The sequence below is a fragment of the Ochotona princeps genome, chromosome 5 (genome assembly GCF_030435755.1).
Source record: "Ochotona princeps isolate mOchPri1 chromosome 5, mOchPri1.hap1, whole genome shotgun sequence".
Taxonomy (NCBI): domain Eukaryota; kingdom Metazoa; phylum Chordata; class Mammalia; order Lagomorpha; family Ochotonidae; genus Ochotona; species Ochotona princeps.
In genome coordinates this window covers 26,967,002-26,988,649 of record NC_080836.1, presented here as the reverse complement: position 1 = coordinate 26,988,649, position 21,648 = coordinate 26,967,002, and the positions used below count along the sequence as shown (strand labels likewise).

General features: G+C 37.2%; 1 protein-coding gene across 1 annotated transcript in view; it reads right to left on the bottom strand.

Moving 5' to 3' along the window:
* KYNU (kynureninase) overlaps window positions 1–21,648 on the bottom strand; it is a 151,994-nt gene that overhangs the window by 79,834 nt on the left and 50,512 nt on the right. The window contains exons 4-7 of the mRNA XM_058664453.1: window positions 12,937–13,019; window positions 5,206–5,267; window positions 2,642–2,713; window positions 1,415–1,489 (exon numbers count right to left, since the gene is read on the bottom strand). Of these exons, the coding sequence (XP_058520436.1) occupies window positions 1,415–1,489; window positions 2,642–2,713; window positions 5,206–5,267; window positions 12,937–13,019 (292 nt within the window). The remainder of the gene's footprint in view (window positions 1–1,414; window positions 1,490–2,641; window positions 2,714–5,205; window positions 5,268–12,936; window positions 13,020–21,648) is intronic.

Below are 21,648 nucleotides of genomic sequence, written 5' to 3'. Positions count from 1 at the left end.
GCAGAGACCCAGGGACTTCAGCCACCAGTGCCACATCCTGCCTCAACAGGAAGATGATTCAGGAGTCAGAACCAGGTCTTGAACTCAGGTTCTCTGAGACGGAATGTGTGTATTCAGCCATCTGGCTTATCAGGTCAAACGGGACATAGCGGCTCCTAAAACTGCTCTTAAAGAATCTGTAAAAGGTCTGTCTACCACAGTTCAGCAGGTGGGGAGTGGGGGTTAGGATAGCAAAAAAATATAGTGATGCTTGCTTTATTTCTTTAAGGAAACAGTATTTGGGAAATAAGAAATCTATTTCTCAGAAAATATAGCCATTTCCTATTGACTTTTTCTTGTATAGTAATATTAAATGGTCCCAAGATTATAATTCAGTAATGAGATTCTACACACTGGTTATTTATAACATGATAACTTGTGATTATTAGTGGCTATATTAAATTAATGCTAAAATTATATATATACATATATATATTATATGACAAGTGCAACAGCTATCCCCTTGTAGGTATGAGAACTTTCTATTCTATTAATTTATTGCATGCTGGCAAATAGAAGTGAATAGAACAGGTCCTTAATTTCCTCAAAGTAATTCAAGTTTGAAATAAGTAATTATTCAAACACTGGCTTAAAAGACTAGGAGCATTCCATATTAAGCCTAACATTTATTAGGTATGATTCTCTTTATGCCAAATTGTCCTAGCTGCAAGGTTTATATGTCAAAGTCTGTAAAACTTAGCCTTATGTCTCCATTAAGGTAAAGTACACAGTATTTTAATATTGAACATATGGTCAAACTGAATTACATGTATCTTTTGTTACCTGTTTAAATATAAAGGAGTCTCAGACAGGTAAAGTAACATTCCCAAAGCCTTATAAATACTAAATTAGAGGGCCTGGAATATTTCATTAGAGTATTTCACTCAGGCTGTAAAACTGAAGCCCTGCCTACTATACAATATCCCTTTTTCCATTCTTGTCAAAACACAAAGGAAAATGTTTGATGCTTAAAATTAAGAAGGGATGTAAACAGATAGTCATTTTATTTCAGAAATGCCACTAGACTCTATCCTGATTTTAACGGCGCCCTTGAGAAGCGACATTTCAAATTGATAATGATATCCCCAATTTGCCACTCTCTTCCCATTCTGCTGAAGAATACAGCAGATCCCAGTGCTATAAATAGGAAAATAGTTTGCTTGCCATATGGTTACCCTTGAAAATGAAAATAAATACACTTCTGAGTTGTTCTCTATTTTAAACAAAATGATCTCACAGTAACAGAAGTTTAAGTCTTTTATACTTGTCTGAAAGTTCCATTAAAATAATGAAGAAAATAAACTTTTGAGGAAAATGCTGAAAGCAATCAATACTAAACAGAGGCATGTTGAATATTTCTTTCTTTCTCATATACCTCTCTTGGCTTTATAATCCGCATACTTCTCTCAACATTTAGTCCATGAAGTTGAAGCTGTGACTCAATAGCATACTGGAAAAAAAGAAAAGGTTTATTTATTAAATCAAACACAAGTCCCAGAAGTACATTTAAATAGCAATCCTGAAAACAATGACAAAATATCAATAAAAGCATACTAAATCCAATGTCTAGTTTAAACGTGGCTGAGTACATCAGAAAAAAACACTTAATATGATTTACATAGAAGAATCCCAACATTCTTTAAAATATGTCATATTAGACATGAGTAGAAATGTGGTAATCCTCTAAACTTTAAGGGTTACAACAGGTTTTTAAAATAAGATATTAAATCCCAGGTCAAAAGTAGAATTTGTAAAATAACCAAAATGGTACAGACTTGTTATTTTGCAATATAAGATACAGAAATGGATCACTCTATGATGTTTAAGTTGGTGAAAGGAAAGGACATTAGAAATATACTTATTTGAGGCTGTAATATGGGCATGGAAGAAGCAATTATAAGGTCTCTGAACTTTTCAAGATGTTACAGTTTTCTTTTTGGTAGTATAATGACTATTAATTTTGACATAGATTTTTGATGCATTAAAATTATATGATATGAACCAGAACATTTAACATTCGAAACACAAAGTTAGCAATCAACTTTCTCTAGGGTTGAAACTGAAGTATGTCATTTACTTTCATCGGTGTTGGGAACAATCAAATTTCTTATCAGCTGAATTACTATAAATGGTTCAGCATGATTTTGCTTACTAAACCACAAAAAATTTAATCTTTAATAACTTTACTAAAAAGTTTTTTATGATACTATGAAAATAAAAGAACAAATAAGAGTTCATATCTCAATTCTATAGATAAATTTTAAGCATTGTGGTTTATATTGCTTTGTTTGAATAAAATCAGGGAGAATAAGAATTAATAAAACAACTTCAACTGATTTAGGTAAGCAGTTTTGCTGTCTTTAAAAGCACTATTAAATCAATGTACTTGCTCAATTGTTTTTTCTCTCAACACAAGTTTTATTTGAACAAAAGAAATAAAGGTATGATCTATTAAAAATATCTGGATCAAAAACATTAGACAGATCTTTCTATTGTAAGGTTACTTGGAAAAGACTAGTGAATAAACACTAAAGTCAAGCAAATAATCCTCTCCTCTAGGAACAATACAGAGAACATAGATATAATTTGAAGAAATACTTACATGATCAGAAGGGAAGGCTTTGGCTTCTAGAAGAATTTTATACCTTCTAGGTGTAGGCTTAAAGAATGATAACTGCAATGAAATGGATTTATTGAGAAAACCTTAATACACAACTTATGCAATTACTCATTTTATGTCACTCTTTCTCTTACTTATCTCTGACAATTTTTTTTAAAGATTTGTTTTAAATTTTTTATTGGAAAGTCAGATAGACATGGAGAGAGAGAGGAAGAGCTTCTGACCACTGATGCATTCCTCAAGTGGCTGCAATGGCTGCAGTGAAGCTAATCTGAAGCCAGGAGCCTCTTCTGGGTCTCCCCCACAGGTGCAGGGTCCCAAGGATTTGGGCTGTACTGGAATGCTTTCCCAGACCACAAGCTGGGAGCTGGATGCAAAGAGGAGCTGCTGGGATATGAACTGACTCCCATAGGGGATCCTGGTGTGTGGGATCCTGGCACATGGGTTCCTGGTGCATGCAAGGCAAGGACTTCAGCTGCTAGGCTACCACGCTAGGTCCAATAATCTTTGACATTTTAAAGACATTAATTATTTAAATATTTAAAATGTCTTTCCAGGGTACCTTTTTAGTATACCTTATTTCCAATTTTTTTTTTTTAAAGAAGATGATACTGGTCAATTACATTTATTTGTGGAAATGTGAATTTGAAGTAGGGGTTAGGAAGTGAGTCAGATAAAAAATTCTCAGTTATTTAAAAAATCATCTTTCTATAACATTTAATGATAATTCCTATAGTATGAGAATGGACATGTTCTATACCTGTCTTCTTCACGTTAGTATATCTAAGATCGTCAACTGAGATTTTACCACACAGTATTTCACTGATTTATGATTTTCTTGAATTGACTGGATTTCTAAATAATTTCATTTATCCACATGAACAAATTTCACAATAAAGATTTAGGAGCATAGTGATGCTTCCTACCTTACCCTCCCTTTGACCTGCATCACAAACCAACCTCCTTCTTCAGTTTACCTAAGAAGTGCCACTACTAGAGGGTCCAGTGAGTTTATCTGTCCAGGGCAGCGCTTTCTTTCTGCACACAGTTCTGGGAGAGTGAGGTTAACAGTCCAGACAACAGCTAGTGTTGATGGCATGCTGATCATTGGTTGATGTGCTGAATAAATGTTCACATATTATCACACTGAATTCTCCTACACATCAATGAGGTAGGGATGTACTATTCTATTTTTCACAGGATAATATTAAGAATCATAGTTGCTATAAATCTTGCCAAATGTGAATCAATATTGAGTAACTTAGCTGGAAATCAAATCCAGGGATGTCTAAATGTATACATGTTTCTAGCTCATACTTTCAAAAGTAAAGTCAAAATTTCTCAAAGCACTAATAGTCATATTCCAAAAACCATATAGGCATCATAATCAAAATCAAGAATACCTGAGCATGCTGAGTACTTACAAGAAGACTGTCTAAGCACACTTAAAATATGAGAAGCATTTTATTAACTAATTAAGGTACGAGCATTTTCTCACATAGTGTTCTAATGTTCAAGATTTTTGAGGTTTACTTGAGAGGAAATAAAGGGAAGAAAGAGAGGGGAAGAGAATAGAAGGGAAGGGAAGAGAAAAGAAAGGTAGGGAAGAGAAGTGAGGGGAAGGGAAGAAGAGAAGATGAAAGGAGAAAAAGAAAGAGAAAGAAAGAAAGAAAAGAGAAAGGTAGATAGATGGAAGAGGGTGCTGTGAGTAGATAATGCTGGCAAGAGTGGGGGCAGCGTGAACATATCCGTAAGCTCCTAAATCTGTACAATGAGTAATACGGCATTTGTTTACTTTGTGTAAACAATTTTAAAAAAATTTAAAAGTGTTGGGCTCGGTGCAGTGACCAAGGGCTAAAGTCCTTGCCTTGCACATGCCAGGATCCCATATGGGCACCAGTTCTAATCCCGGCAGCCCCACTTTCCATCCAGCTCCCTGCTTGAGGCCTGGGAAAGCAGTCGAGGATGGCACAAAGCCTTGGGACCCTGCACCCGCGTGGAAGACCGTGAAGAACTTCCTGGCTCCTGGCTTTGGATCAATGCAGCTTCAGCCTTTGCAGTCACTTGGGGAGTAAATCCTCAGACAGAAGATCTTCCTCGCTGTCTCTCCTCCACTCTGTATATCTGGCTTTACAATAATAAAAAATAAATCTTTATAAAAAAATTAAAGTGTATAACATAAAAATATATTGGTCCATAATCCCACTGTGTGAAAGTCAGCATATTGGAAAACTATCTTTCTAAACAACACAGTTTTTGCCAACAGGATTGCTGCGTGTGTTGAAGACTTTTTCTTTTCACCCTGAATGACTGCGGTTCCTCATGTTCTGAGATAAGCACTGTTAATTACTCTATATTCTTGTTGTAAAAGTCAACTCTTCCATGATGATGTAGAGGCTCTTATATTATTATACAGCACTTGTTGGTAAAATGGAAAATCTCACAATTTTTAAATAAGTAAACAACTCGATGCTCATAATTAAAGATAGAAAAACATCAGCATTTGTAAACGTAGCATTCTAAACATCTTGGGAAAAGAAACTTACCAATAGCAGATGTAAATTAACGGTCAAAGCGTTCATTAGGGCTATTTCTTTCTCACTGGCTCCTACAAAATAAATGTAATTTAGATGCTTCCATGTGTTCTAGAGACACTTGCAAAAAGCAAAGTAGGGAGCTTTCACTCAAACATTCTTATGTTTTTGAGATAAGGACATACTTGATGTGTCATCATAAAGAAATCGAAGTTGCTACTCTTGCTACATTTTATCAACTGAAGTCTGAACTCACAGGAACAATCACATAAAAGTGCACTTCTCTTTTGAGGTTTTGAGGAAGTAGATAACAACAAAATAATTAAACATTTGCTTTTTCTTGTTAAATAAACATGATTTATCCCACTATCAGCTGGTTTCCCCAAATCCCAAAGCGTTCATTCTTTTTTTTGTCCTACATGTATCATCAAAAGGGAATTTGGTAAGACATTAAGGTCAATCACATTTTTAAAAGTGATCATTTCTAACATTAAATTAAGATACATCCTTAAGAAGACTGCTTTGTTAAACATAATTCATTGCTACTGCAATGAGATAAAAAATACTAAGATAAAAGTATTACATAGCAAAACACAGCAACCTAAATAATTTTACACCTGATTCATACATACTGAGTTAAAATATAGGTGTGTCTCTGTGCCAGAAACAAACAAAATTAAGATGTCTACTCCATTAGCATAATCTAATTCTTATTAACAAAATATTTAGCACTAAAAATAGAACCAGAGAACACATTGGTTAAGAACTCAGGCATAACCATATTAACATTTTCCCTATTTTGAATTTGTATTGTAATGGACCGCTTCCCTGAAACTCCACCCTAGTACAGGGCATTACTGGACTATGAACAACTATGACTCCATCATAGTATCCTGGTAACTCAAGCCTCTACCCCCTTGAGCAAGATCTGGGAGAAGGACGAGTCCCCAACATATGTTCATTCTGGTTAAAAGACTGTTTTTTGGCTGTAACCTTTCCCTGGTAACACAGCTTTCACTTCTATAAATTGCATACGGCTCCCACCTTCTGTCTGTACCCTTATCTAATTAACAGTATCTTGTTTTTCATGGCCTTATCTAGCTTCTCTTACTAGCAAAAACATGGCTTGAGCATCTAAAAACACTTCACTTTGGCAGCTGGGAGTGATAGCCTATCAGCCTCTTGCTGTGTGGCTGCCACCCTGGCTGGTGAATACTCTTGAGCGTCTTACCTTTTACCTCCCACCCATCTGTGGGATGGATTTGAAGAACCTAGGTGTTTTCTGCTTTTGTGATGTCTGCCTTAATTGCTTGTCTGGGGGCTGTGTGGACTCTAGGCCTGACATTCTACGTGACAGCCAGCAGGGCACCTGGAAGCTCATGTAGGCAGAGCACTTCTCAGGAAGGAAGTACCTGGTGTTAGATAAGATTCACTGCCCTATAGCTCATCAGTTTGTACTTTTTGAAAGTTGCTTGCTTCAAACCCACCAATAGAAACGTGCCAACTTGTTCTTTTTAAAACAGTTAACAGTTAAACTGACCAATCATGACTGTATAATTATATGGAATTGGCCTGAAATGTATAAGAACTCTGTGCTGTCGGACCTCGCTCTTTTTTCTGCCCTGCTGTTCCTGCTGCTGCCTTCGCTAAGCTGCCCCGCCCCTGGCACCCAGTAATGCTGGCGGGGGGGGGGGGGCGTGGGGATGGCTGGGAGATCTAGGTTAAACTGAATTAAATGCCTTTATGCGTTAGCACCAACTTCAGACTCGATGATTTTCTGGGGATCTCAAAATCCAGCACAACAGATTTAATCAATTTGCAACAGTATTTATTTAGTGTAAAGATGAAGTCAGAAAGAGCCAGGGGAAGAAAGGGGACGAAAGATAAAGAAGAAGAGAGGGAGAGGGAGAAGAGAGAGAGAGAAGGAGATACGGAGAGAGAGGGAGATTGTCCATTCTCTGGCTCATTCCCTACATGACTACAACACTCAGACTGGGTCAGGCTTAAACTAGGAGCCAGGAACTCCATCCTGGTCTTCCACCTGGGAGGCAGAAGCCCAGGCACTTGAACTGCTTTACACTGCTTTTCCAGTCACATTATCAGAATCCTGGATCAGAGTAACCAGGACACAGTTACTCAAATATGCTGGCACTTCAAGTGGGAGCTTCATGCCCCTGCAGCACAATGCTACTCTGAGTGTTTTTGAAGGACTATACTATTGTAATAATAGAGGGGAAATCAGAGCCTATGAACTGTATCAAAACATTGAAAAAGTAAATCAAAAAAGGCAATTAATCTTGTATAATCACAATGATGGAGAACATGCTGTGTCTTAATGTTTATAAGGCAGTACTAAATATTTGAAAACAAGTATGATACAAGTCCAACATTGTGCAATGAAAGTGATACATTAGAGTTCCATTTTAAGATAATAGAGAGGAAGTAAAATAACAAATCTAATATTTACAGGGTAAGTTCATTTGAGGGCATGGCAGTAGAAGTGTGTAATTTAGGAATTGTTCAACAGAGCTACTCGTGGGAGTTCCCCTAAGTTCATCCAATCAAGGAACTCCTGACGCATTTCCCACATGGATTTCTCTACTTGGTAAATAAGTGGTAAGTGTGAAATGATGTATCCCAAGTATCTGTAAGGCAAATCATGTTTGAGGTCAAGGGACAATTATTGCAATCTCATTCCATACCTTAGCGGTAAAGGAAATTCCTCTTAGACATACCACACAGACGTGGTAGGCTTATGTTATAAATAACAACTTGAGACTTTTCTTAAACAACACATTTGTTTAAAATGTTAAAAGGTGGGAGAGGTAGGTGGCAGGTAAAGCTGCCAGCTGCAACGTATATATCCCAAACTGGTGCCACTTTGAATCCCAGCTACTTCACTTGACTACAGCAAAAATTTAGGGAGTGAATCGGCAGAGAGAAGCTTTTCTTCTCTCCCTATCCCTCATCCCCTCAGTAACTCTGCCTTTCAAATTAAATATAATCTTCAAAAGCCAATACTCAAGCGTACAACACCTGTATTACATTGTTGCTCTGCATTATGGTATGAATTTCCACTGTTATTTCAAAAACAAAGGTATCCAAAGATACCCGATGTGATCCATTGTTCACTCCCTGAAAGCTGTGTATGCATAGTTTTTCCGAAAACTGTGCTTAAAAAGTTTGTTTACAGAGACAATGAAAGATGGAATTCAAGGACAAATGATTAATAGGAGAAGCAATGAAGAGAATATAGTGAAAATAAAATTAATACAACATTAGCAAACGTTATCTAGAAAGTGAAGTAATTAAACAGGGAGAAAGACCAGAAACTTTCAATATAAGTTCAGATATTCCAGCTTTGCTTAAACATTCAATTCTGCCTAAAATAATTAAAATCTTAAAACAAGATTCCTGAGAAATTTTGGATTTTTAAAGCAACCAGCATTCATTTGAGATCACCTAAAAACTATCTGGTCAGAGAATGGGTGAGGGTACACTCACGCTCATCCCTCTCTGCTGGGCTGTAGGAACCGAGCTTTTCAACCAGTGCTGAGCAGTGTTCGCCTCACGTTAAATAGCAAACTCAGACTTGGCATCCCTCCTTCTATTTTTTTTTTTTTTTTTTTGTAAATGGTATCTCATTTGAAAAATCTCTCTCTCTCTCTCTCACACACACACATACACACACACACAATAGGCCACTCTTAGTCAAGTTCAACTAAGAACTTCCTAAAATCAGTGTCCCGATTGGAACTGAAATTTGCCATGGTAGAATCAGTACGTTTAGCACAAACACAAGTACACATGAACTAACCAAGACTGTGCTAATATCAAAGTCTCACATAACAGAAATGTTTATTCCACATGTAAAGCACTGAAGAATCAAGCACACTTTGATGTTCAATCAGTTTGATTTTCAGCTTATTTTCAAAAGAAAACATACCTAAATGACCTATTTCTTTTTATTCAAACTATACCTCTGAAATCAACATTGTCATGAGGTATTTCAATATCAATGTTTTATAAGAAAATAAAACTGTTTGAAAAAAAATCAGCTGGAATTCTTTTAAGTTCTTTGTTTCTTTTCATTCTCCTAAGAGCCTTCTCTGAATTATGAAAACAAGGTCTACAAGTATGTGGGGACAAAGCTTTCTTTTTTGAACTTCTGAGAAAGCTTGTTAAGATTTAAAAGTATATATATATATTTAAAATCATCTACAATTCACTGCAATAAATGTCAAGATTTGACTCATTTAAATGAGACAGGTGTGATCCAGGGCCCTCATCAGAAGAGTGCTCTCCTGCCTGTATTTACTGAAGATCATCTTTGGCCGTACTGAAAAGCAAGACTCAAGTGAATTCCAGCACCACCTTTTCTCAAAGCCTGGTCAGGCAATTTATAGAGAGCTTATGCTATGTACTGGTAATTCTAAATCCCTGACTTTTTCTCTTTTTTATAATAAACCAATGAGGTATTTGCTTTGAATTTCATTCATCAATGATTTAACTTACTTAATATCTCTTGGAGAAAAAAAATAATGATTCCTCAGGATGCCTCTTTGGAGTACTGTTAACACATAATAGTCAAATACAGAAGACCCTGCTGCAAACCAGCTTCTGCCTTTGTAAACCTAGAACAGTCCTACATTTTTTTTCCTTACAAAGTAAGGAGTTTGTAAAAGCACTGCTCAGAATCAAGATGGCATTGTCACAAGAAAGAATTCCTGAGAAAATGACAGTTAAAGCAAGAACTTCATTGAGCAAGACAAAGTGTACATGGCGTGGTTTAAGTGCAGGCTCACATAGACAGGAGTGACTTGAGTCGTGTTTAGCATTCTAAGGGGATGTGTTATCTAACAGAGTTTGTGAACATTCAGGGTTTTCTGCAGGCAAGATGAGGATTTCCATAAATTTAGCTGCCATTCCTTCTTGATCCTTATATGGTCCTTTGTTTCCTTTCTCTTGGTAGGCTTGTTACATAGCATGCTGATTTACCACAATCTAGGTCAGCCATAGTTCTCTAAAGTGGTCTGAATCTGGTCAATGTGTTTCTGTTTCCTGAGAAAAGGGGGCAGGAGGAAATACCCATGTCACACTTGGGCTTAACTATCCTGGCAGCTCAGCTGCTCCCCCTGCCTCCCAATTTCAAAAAGACAGCTCATTATATGTTCCTGCAGTATCAAACCCTGTGTATTTGATTAAACAGATGCCAATGCCACTATTGATTTACTTGTCAGGTTTGCAGTCAGGCTAAGTCTGCATGCTTTGCTCCTTAAGTTTGCACACTAGCAATTTGCTGGGACTGCTAAAGGTGGCAAATGGCTGGGAGTCTTGGGGGAAAGCTTCCAGGAATCATTGCTTTTCCCAGGGTCATACACACATTTCTTAAAAACAAATTTGTGCTTGTGTTACAACATTTTTATAAATCTAAGCATCTATTTTTCTATGTAGGCTTTCTTAAGCAGGCTTAATAATGCTAATAAAATTCATTAGCAATTCTATAGCTTATATCTTGATAATATGACATTAATTACAAGGGCAACATATTCCATGTTTTGTAGAACTGTTGGTCATGCATAAAATATTAATAGTTTTTTCACTAATAGGAAATTAAGTCTTTCCTTTCAATGAATAAACAGTTTGTCTTTGTCTCATTTTATTCTGTAATTTTCATAGGTAAGGAGACAATCATGGATCAGTAAAGAGTCCAAGGAAATATGTCATTCTAAGACCAATTCTAGAATTGAAAACTAAGCTAATCACTATCTTTAAAATGTTTAATTTGTCATTTCACACATACTTAACATCTCCTGAGATTATCTGATCATATTAAAACAAATGTAATGAATTCATTTTTAGGTATGTCTTAAGGTACATACCCTCAAGTAATTTTTATGTATATATGTGTGTGTTAGTGTGTACATACAATTTTAGAAGTAAACTGTTACAGTAATTTCTGAAATGTAGAAAAGGCAAATAGTATGCAAGCTTTTAAAATACTGCTCATGGAGTTAGCACCATGGCATAGCATTGTAATTCTCCACCAGTAGCACCAGCATCCCATATAGGTACAGGTTCAATTCCCGGCTGCTCAATTTTTGATCCAGCTCCCTGCTAATGATCTGGAAAAGCAGGGGAGAATGACCTAACTCTTTGGACCCCTGTATCCATGAATCCTGTCTTTTGACAGGCCAAGTTCCAGCTATTGTTTCAAATTAAATACACAAATATTTTTAATAAATAAAATATTACTCATTATATCCTTTTTGTTTAAGTATTTTGTTTATAAAACAGACCTTATCCACTCCAAGAACATTTTATATCTGTTATTGTATTATAGAATCAACCATCTCTAACTCAATTGCTATAACATACAATGAGAAACAAAGAAATCAATCAAGTCTGCCCATATGTGTGATGGGACTGAAAATATTTGGTCTCTGTTTCCAATTGCTGGCATAGAGCTACATGGATTTTTCTTGTTCATAACGAGTCCCTCTAGACAATACCCAAGGTTATGCTAATACAATTATAATTATTTTAATGCCAACTGCCACAATTCTTTCTGACTTAAATCCCACTTTTGTCATTTGAATTCCTCTCTGCCTGACCCACACCCCCAAACTGATTTTGTCTTCTGACTACTGGTTAAGATTTCTAGGCTAAAGCAAGAATATATTTTTACACCTTGTTTATAAGGAAATGGGATTTGAAAGAGCATTTTGAAAATGACTGGCATTTTGTTGTAATAGGTTGAGTTGTCACCTTCAATACCAGTATCCCATAGAGGCTTTCTGCTTCTGAAATAATTCCCTACTAATGGGATTGGAAATCTTCCACTGACCATGTATTGGGGTGCCTGTGGGAAACTGAAGAAGCTCCTAGAACCTGATTTTTATTTGGCCCAGTCACAGCTATTGTGGTCATTTGGGGAGCTAATGAAAGTTCAGTTCTCTCTCTCTCTTTGCTTATAGCTCTGCTTTTCTAATGAATCAATAAATCCTTCTGAAAATGATAGATAGCATTTTGAGAGTTGGTGGTTCCTTCAGTCCTTAGACTATTTCCAAATAAGTTTATCTGCATTTCTACTTTTTTTTCTCAGTATCCTGAATTCACGTAAGAATTCAGCAATGCTGGATTTTTAAATGTAATAAATAACTTTTTAAAAGTCATTAATAGCATTTACTATCTGAAACTATCCAGAATAATACCAATCTCACACATGTATGTACTCACTTTAAGGAAACACAGACTAGAATAAAAAGCAATCAAATGTATTGTTTATAACATTTAGTCTAAATTTTAACAGATCATCGATGATTACACTTAAATGATCCAAAATATGCATTTTTTGTTTAGTGAAGACAGGATTCATTTTTTCAGAATTAATTTTTATAATTTTTCCTTGTCTTTCATCATAAAAAGGAGCTATGGGAAATCCAGTCAAGTTTTATGAAATTTATTAAATTGATACAGTAGACATTTTTATGAATGGGTTATATTAGTTTTCAATTTCATAAGTAGTAACATTTTTTTTTACTAAATAATCCTGTATTTTATAGCATCCTTGGAAGAAACCATCTAAATTAAAAATTTACTTAACTTTTACTGTTATGGTGTAAAACAGAAACTTGGTATGTCCATCTATAACCTTCTGACTTTCTAGCCAGTATTTATAAGTAAACAATAGTATCTTGACAAATGCTTTGGGAGAAAAACAGTTCTGTATGTTACACTTACCTACAATGTCCGTCATAAGGCCCACTATGCATTCGTCTCCCGTAATCCAAGGCCGTTTCCCTTCTTCATGACCATAGGACCCCCTGAAATTAAAAAAGGGTATAAATAGGTCTTAGCTTTGTAATTGGGGACAGATTGTTCCCCAAGAGATAAACAAAGCATTCACAAGAAAATTGCAGAGACCTGACTGAGAAGTGGTGGTCAGAGCTGTTATTTTTATTTATCAGTTCAATCTGACTTAGGTGATGCACCCAGAGATAAGTCTGATCTTGGTCATCGTGAGTAATCGAGTAATGTTTTGTTCTTTATCCATATATTCTGTATTAATTCCCACAAGTGACTTCCTCAGAACTACTTAACAGTTTCCAGTAGCCTCTTTCCAGAAATAATACCTTCACAGTCCCTGCATGTTTTTTCTAACCAACCATAATCTGAAGAAATTAATCTACAGTCATTGAGAAATCCTCTGCCCTTCATCTCCAGCTTATCTAAAGTTTATTCTCTTTTATTTTTCAGTGTTAATTGGGGTGTGGGGATATCAAACCTGTTTCTGTTCAATTTGAAATATACAAATTATAACTGGAATTTGATCACTTCAGAACAGTTCCCAATATTTAATGCAAGTCATAGGCATGTGTGCCCTGGGCTGGCTTAGTTCACTTGTATTCTTTGAATAAACCTTAATCTTTTTACAGATTCTATTTATTTGTGTTGACAGTAGACATGTGTTTGAGAGTATTCAAATATCAGCCTCTGCAACATTGTAATTCTAATAGTATGTGAACCATTTTAACAATTTTATAAAAGCACATTATTTTAAATCCATATTTGTAAACCATGTTTGCAACTTCCCATTTTCTTTAAATGCCTGAAATTTTCTCTTTGTTAGCAGATGAGAAAGACTGCACATATTGTTTGATTAGTTCACTATATCTTTTTAGTAAGCTTTTATTTTTCTGCTTTTGATAATTTCAAGGTACCATTCTAGTGTAACAGATAGTAATGAAAATGAAGCCGTTGAATTTGACTGGACAATAAGATGCTGGACTCTATGTTTGGTATATGCTTGCAATGGGGGAATCTCAACTGAACTTGAACTGTGGTTATGCAACAAGGTGGAGGAATCCACCATGGTGGGAGGGTTTGGGGAGGGGTGGGGAGAATCCAAGTACCTATGAAACTGTGTTACATAATACAATGTAATTAATGAATTAAAAATAATAAATAAATTTAAAAAATAAAATAAAATAAAAAGGAGTGATTAACCACCTTAATCTAAGGTCTCTTTAAGAAATCTTAATTACTTGCTTGAATGACCAAAGAGAGAGAAACTTCTTATCTTTTACATCATTCCCCAAATTGCTCTAAGAGCTAGAAGCCTGAAGTCCAATCCTAGTCTTCCTCGTGCGTGGCAGGAACCAAATCACTTGGGTTTTCTTCTTTTTTTTAATTCTTTATTCTATTACAAAGTTTAACAGGCATCGGGGTTTCCCTACCCCCATGCCCATTGTTCTCCTCTCCAGTCTCCCACTAGGTGTCTTTGGAATGCCCTCAGAAGCCCATGGTACTCCCATTGAGGTGTCTCCCAACAATGTAGGGGCTTCTCTGTCACTTAGCTGTGAAACCATTCTTGTATTGCAAGTTCAGGGATATACTTCTCTCGGTTTAAGCCTATGAACATATTTATTTCTGCTGTACTTCCATTATACCTCCCCTTAAGTAGAGTCCCCCTTAGGTTGAGAAAGAAAAAAAAAAGAAAAAAAATTAAAAAATTAAATAGTGAGTGTTTATTTCCATGGTGTTTTTGAACTCGTAGCATGGGTATTGATGTGACACTAGGGTGGTGCAAAAGGGTGTCCAATATCTTCCTGTAGAAATTAATGCTAGCATATGATCCATGTGGTTCAAATGGGAATGCAGTATGGACTAGATCATTGTTACCCATGGGAAGTAGTAATAAGTAATAAGAGGGATATTTACAGTAATAAGAGGGTTATTAACAATCTCAGATGATCATGAGTCCAGTATGGACTAGATCATCATTACCCATGGGAAGTAGTAACAACAGTGATAAGAGGGATATTAACAATCTCAGATGATCATATTCATCAGTCTCTAATGAATTATAAATTAATAGGTTATATCATAAGATCTTGTTGCAGGTAGTGCAGGCATCTTGGAATGCAATACGATATAATTTACAGGTACAATTTTTAAATTTGACATTGTATTATATTATATTAAAGCAAACATATGATATCTGACCTTTTGGGATTGACTTATTTCCCTTAGCATAATGGCATAATGGTTTTCAGTCTGGTCTATCTGGCCACAATGAAATGTATTTCATTTTTTGTTTGTTTTTGTTCTTCTAATAGCTGAGTAGTATTTCATAAAGTAGATGAATTGCAATTTCCTTATCTAGTCTTCTGTTAATGGGCATTTCGGTTGCTTCCATGTTTTTGGAACTATTGATTGTGTTGCTGTGAACATGGGGGTGCATGTTGCTTTCTCATGTAACAGGTCTTTTGGATATATTCCTAGGAGTGGTAATGCTGGGCCATAGGGTAGGCAGATTTTCAGTTGTCTAAGTACTCTCCATACTGATTTCCATAGAGGCTGCACCAGCCTGCAATCAGACCAGCAGTGGATTAGGGTTCCTTTTCCCCTACATCCTCATCAGAAAGTTGGTGGTTTTCTGTATGTGGGTCATTCTTACTGGAGTTAGGTGGTATCTCAGTGATGATTTTACTTGTATTTTCCTTATTATCAGGGAGCTTGAGCATTTTTTCATATGCCTGATAGTCATTTGGATCTATTCCTTTGTAAAGTGTCTGCCCATTTCCCATGCCCATTTCTTGACCAGCTTGTTTTGTTTTTTTGGTTGTTGCGGAGTTCTTAATGTATTCTGGAGATTAGCCCTTTCTTGTGTAGTGTGCAAAGATTTTCTCCCATTCTTGTGGTTGCGTTTTTACTAATCACTTGTGTTTTCTTCAGCTGCCTTCCAAGGAGCACGCCCATGCAGCTGGATCAGAAGGGGGGCAGGGACTTAAATCTACACTAGATGAAGGGTAACCATCCAAACTGCACATGCTGGAAAGCTATGACCTTAGATGCAACCCAGAACCAAAACTGTGTCCTAAAAATTGTAGAATACACAGAAATAGAAGATCCAGTTTAACAAGCAAGGGAAGTACTGCTCAATGATTGGATTCTTCCCCATACTAACTCTCATGTATACAGTACTGCTACAGAGCCAAGTCCCAGCTTCTTTCCTGACACCATAAAACTTTACCCCAGCATCCAATTAGGAAAAGAGATTTCACATTTGCCACTGTTTCCATGTTAATTAGCCACATAAACCTTTTCATTTGTCAAAAGACCAATGACAAATTTTTCGGCCAATCAAGCAATTGGATTTATGTCTTTCAGCAATAGTTATATCTCTTCTAAGACACAGATACTATGTTTGGAGATAAGAAATGTAAAAGACCTAAATTAACATTATATCTGCAGTCTGTAAGTTAAATATTGATATATAAATGTGATGATACTCAAGATGATATTTTAGGGATGCAAGAAAACATAGCCGTAATCAAAACCAACAAGTGCACCATGTCTCATGAAGTTTGCATGAAATGAGAAACGTGAGACAAATGCACCTGGAACATTCATGAGAAAAGCTAAGCGAATGCAACTGCAGCACTGTCACATGCTTGCACTTTATGAAGCACTTAGGTTTTTCCCAATTCAAAATTTTTGTAAACTTGAAATAAATAAACAGTTGCTTTTTGCACAGTGCAAGCTTGGGTTTGAATCCATGCTGTAAAACTCAGCAAGCTGGCAGATGAGCTAATAAACTTGCTCTAAAAGCAGTAAAACTGATAAGAGCCAGATTCTTCAGTCCTGGTTGATTTTCAAAGTGCAAATATCAGCAACATGCCTGATCTCATACTACCGAGGAAAATTTTATATAGTTGGGGCAGCCATTTGATGTAGCAGCTAAACAGCTGCCTAGTTGGCTACATCACATATTTGCATGGTTGTGCTCTGATGTTCTGCTTCTGATCCAGCTTCCTGCTAATGCAGATACTTTGAGACAGTAGATGATGGCTCAAATCCCTGTGTCCCTGCCATCCACACCTGATGGCCTGCCCAGTCTGGCTATGGTAGCATTTAGTACCTATAGCAGCAGATGAAAGTGTCTATCTGCCTCTCTGCTTTTCAAGCAAATGAAATACAAAAATAGATTTAAAAAAAAATCTGGATATTTAGTAATTGGCTTTTGTTATCTAGTATTTGACAGCTACACATCACTATCAGTGTGATTTATTAGAAAGTTGAGAGTTATAAAAAGAAATGGATAACTAAATGTGCCTGCAAGGGTTGCCATGAAAATAAATGAGACTATGTAAAGCACATGGCTACAGAGTACCCCCCTGCTGAGACTTCTTTACTAATAATGTAAACCTAATGCTTAAATATTTTTCATCAGCGTGTAGTGCATAACATAATTTTAAAACTAATATTTCCATTACCATATAAACTAAGATGAAGGAAGAAACTTTCATAGACTGCTCAGAACTGAGGAGGAATAGAAGGGTGATTGTTAGTTATTATTATCCATATTATTATTAGATAGCCTGCAGCTTGCCTCTTTCTTGACTTCCAATATAAATGCTAAAGACAAAAATCATTATCATTAAATGGTAGTTAAAGGCAGATAGTTGGCTCCTTTTTTATTTTAATCACATGGAGCTCCATGGCCTTTGCTGATGGCACAATACATCTTCTTACATTTAGGTAGTAAAATTCTATGTTCTGCCTCAGAGAATTTATATCTCAGAATATTATGCTACCTAGTCCTCACTCTGGTAGACACCATGGTAATAATCTTTAAGAATACGTTTCTTCCTGCAATGCTTTTGGCATCTCCCTCCCCTTAAAGTATCACACACAGAGTCTGCCAGCTCATTTTGTCAGCCTACTAGCCTGGGGTAGTGAAATGTATTTAGCAAGTGTTACCCAAATAAACCCAAAGTAAAGTGGCCTGACATTAGAAAGAGTTGATGTAGATTAAAGCACAGTTATAAACATATGTATTAGAGTTAAGAAAAATGTTATCTTGCTCTCCTTCGAAGCTGTTTAAAATTGTTGCAGCGTGGCTGCAATCTTCTATCACCAAAGCTGGAAAGGATAAGTCAGCGTGATAGAGGATTCACTCACTCTGTGACATAGATCATTACCGTGAGTGCGATGTTTTCTGAGACCTATATGAGCAGTATTTGCTCACAAATTGAATTGCAGGCTATAAAATCTAATTAGGAAGTTAATAGAAACTTGGATCCTCTTTAAATTAGCACAATGATTTAACCCTCCTACAGAATGAAAAGCAGTCCTGCTTTTTAGAATGCTTCCTTCATAGGTAAATAAATAAAATTTCACAGCCTTCTTTAATGCTAATGTTGGTGTTTTGGGGGGGTTAGTACGAATGGCAGGTCCAAAACTCACTCATGATCAGCCAAGTAAGATGCTGGAAAATCTATGTAATAAACCATATTGTGCACTTTCTCACATATATGTTTTAAACGAAATGATTACATTGAGTAAGACTGTGGGGAGCTTTAGGAGAAGGCTGACAAGCTTTAGCTGTGTCCCACACACACCACCTCTACCATGCAAAACAGTCTGTCCATAAATCAGGTGTTTTCTAAAGGATAACGTAATTCAGTGGGCAATTTTTCTCTTTAAATAATCCCAACTAAATCTATAAAGTGCTATGAAAAAAAAAAAAACCCTACAAAAACAGAGCTGTAGCAGCTTTCTGTTCCTATGAAGAGACACTTTTTTTTCTTCTTTTAGTGGATTTCACAAGGTAAATGATGTAAAATATTGTGATTCTAACTTAGGAACATAGTATCCATTTCTCAATTTACAATGTACTTTAGAACAAATCTACATGTTTCCTTTCCAGCTGCACTAGGCCCTTAGGATTATTAGATCATGTTATTCTTCAGACAATATAGGCCACTGCTAAATATTTAACATAAAGCAATCTCCAACAATTAAAAAAATTACAATACTTTTAATGTATCTGAAATATTGCCAAGAATGAGATGGAGAGTAACACAAAGTGATCTTCCATCCACGGATTCTCTTCCCAAATACCTGAAACAGCTACGATTAATTCAGACTAAACTCAGGAGCTAGAAATCAGTCTGTCTCCACAAGGGTGACAGGGACCCAAATAATTGAAGTACCACTTGGTCACATTAGAGTATATTCTCAAGGAAGTTGCAATTTAAGGAATGGAGTTGGAGCTCAAGCCCAGGCACCCCAGTGTGGAATGGTGGCTCCCCAAGCACATCTCCACTACATTATTTCCAATTATTTAAGTGTATTGTCCAGGCCTTGTAGCATATCCTCAAGAGCTCAAGTATGCTGCTACTACTTCTTATCACATATTTTTGCCATCAGTTATTATATGATCTAACACTCTGGATAGGATCTGATATTCTTTCAGGTAGACACAAGACAGTACTAATTGGATGAGGAGGCATTCCTGTGATGAACTTCCATTGGCAATTGATAGAGTCCTGACCCAGTGGACTTCAGGTGTATAAGCAGCAGTAGCCTCCACCCATATATTGATGAATCTTCACTATGAAATTGATTATAAAACCCATTTAACATAAGTGACTAGTAGGCATGTATCTCTGTCACCTTTTTGAACATGTAGAAAACTTTACAGAACATCCCCGAACTGAATGAACATGTATGACTTTTTGGATCTGTACTCTATAAAGCCTCTAATGATTACACTGAAAGCTCAGCTTCCAATCATGAGACTTCTTTTTAGCTCTGTCTTGCATAACCAATTAACACTCCATTCAGGCTACAGCTAAAGTCATTTTCTGCATATTTCTTTTGGATTATATATAGTTAAAAACCTTTAGGTATTTTGTCCAAGACAACTCCAACTGTCTTAAATTTCTTATTTCAGATGTTGAAATTACATAAATGCTATCATTTCACAAAACAACTATATTCTTCAAAGTTATTAATATACTTTTGAAACATTGCAGAGGTAAAAATAAAAATGGCAGATTGATAAAATATACATTTTAATATCAGCACAGAAATAGCTCTTCCCTGCAAAAATCTGAATTCTCAACTTTGCAGTGATAAAATAAATCTCTTAGGCCATGCCATAATCTGAATACGGCCCTCCAAAATTCATCAATGTGTCAAGAGGTAAAGCCTGTAGGAGGTACCTTAAAATGATGATGTTTGACCCCTCATGAACAGGAAGAGCATCATCATGATAGGGGCATAATAAAGTTATATGTGTCTTCCTTAATGTTAGAATGCGACATGGAGCACCATCATAGCAGAGAACAGATTTCACTGGACACTAAATCTAGTAAAACCGATGAGATTGGAGCTTGGAGCCTCCAGAATAAGTTTCTGTCTTTTACAAGTTATTATTTCAGATATTCTAGTATATCTCTAGGAACAGTCTAAAATAGGTCCTCAAATATTGTTTTCCTCTGTTCTTGAATTTCCTTTACTACAGTATAATACTCAGATGAAAGTCATATGAATTATAACAGGTTGGAGGGCTGCGGGAGAGGACGTCTAGCTCGGATCCCGAACCCAGTCCGCCATGTGCCCATGGCTCATGGCGGGCTGGGCCCGGACATGCCTGGGTGCGGGGCCTGCTTCCTTCTGGGGTGAGTACGCCGAGGGGGGAGGCCTCCGTGACTGGGCATGTCCGGGGCCCACCCACCACCCTCATTGGGTGGTGAACAGGATTGGGGAGGGGCGCAACCTTGGGCCTGCAGGATTACACCTCCGGCTGCCAGAGGCGAGCCGAGGGCTGCGGGAGAGGACGTCTAGCTTGGATCCCGAACCCAGTCCGCCATGTGCCCATGGCTCATGGCGGGCTGGGCCCGGGCGGCCAGTGCGCCATTTGGCGCCAGGCTGTGCCTGCTGGCCACCCGGCCGGGGAGCTCTGGGGTATTGGATGTCTGAATCGCTGCTGAGATAGCTCTAGAGTGACCCCACTGTTTCTGGGATCTGAGTCAATCCTAATGATTCCCAATGCCAGTAACTCTTCCTTTGAAGAACTACCAATCCCTTAATAATGCTGAGCTTTGAACACCTATCAAGTAAAAGATAAGCTCCGGCTTGTCTAGCAGGCTGGCACCTAATGGTCCTCGGAGCAACCACGTGCAGGTGCGTGATTTACGGCTAGGAACGGTCCCAATCTGGGATGCCACAGCTGGGATGAGGTTCCCACCAAGGGGTGTATGTGCTGGAATGGGGGCTGCGTTCTATCTAGGAAACAGTTGCAGTCACCCGAGGCACTAGTGTGGGCTGGGATTGGATGCACCAGGCCGGTTCATATTCCAGCACCATCTGGTGTTATGGAGAAACAGGGTAGATGTGGGACTGACTAGGCTGGGTCTCAATCCCCTTCTGAGCCATGTGTGAGCTGTATGTGGGTATGGACGAGCCATGGCTGGGCTGAAACATCCAACAACAAGAGTCAGAATGGGGTGAAAGCCAGCCAGGAAAAGCCACTGTTCCTGCTAGGACAGGAGGTGAACTGAGTAGGGTTGGCTCAAGAACCCCCTGGCAAGCGCAAAATCTGGCATTGGGAGGGGTTCTGATGGAGGAGCCTGGGCAACTCCTCTGGTAGGACACAGT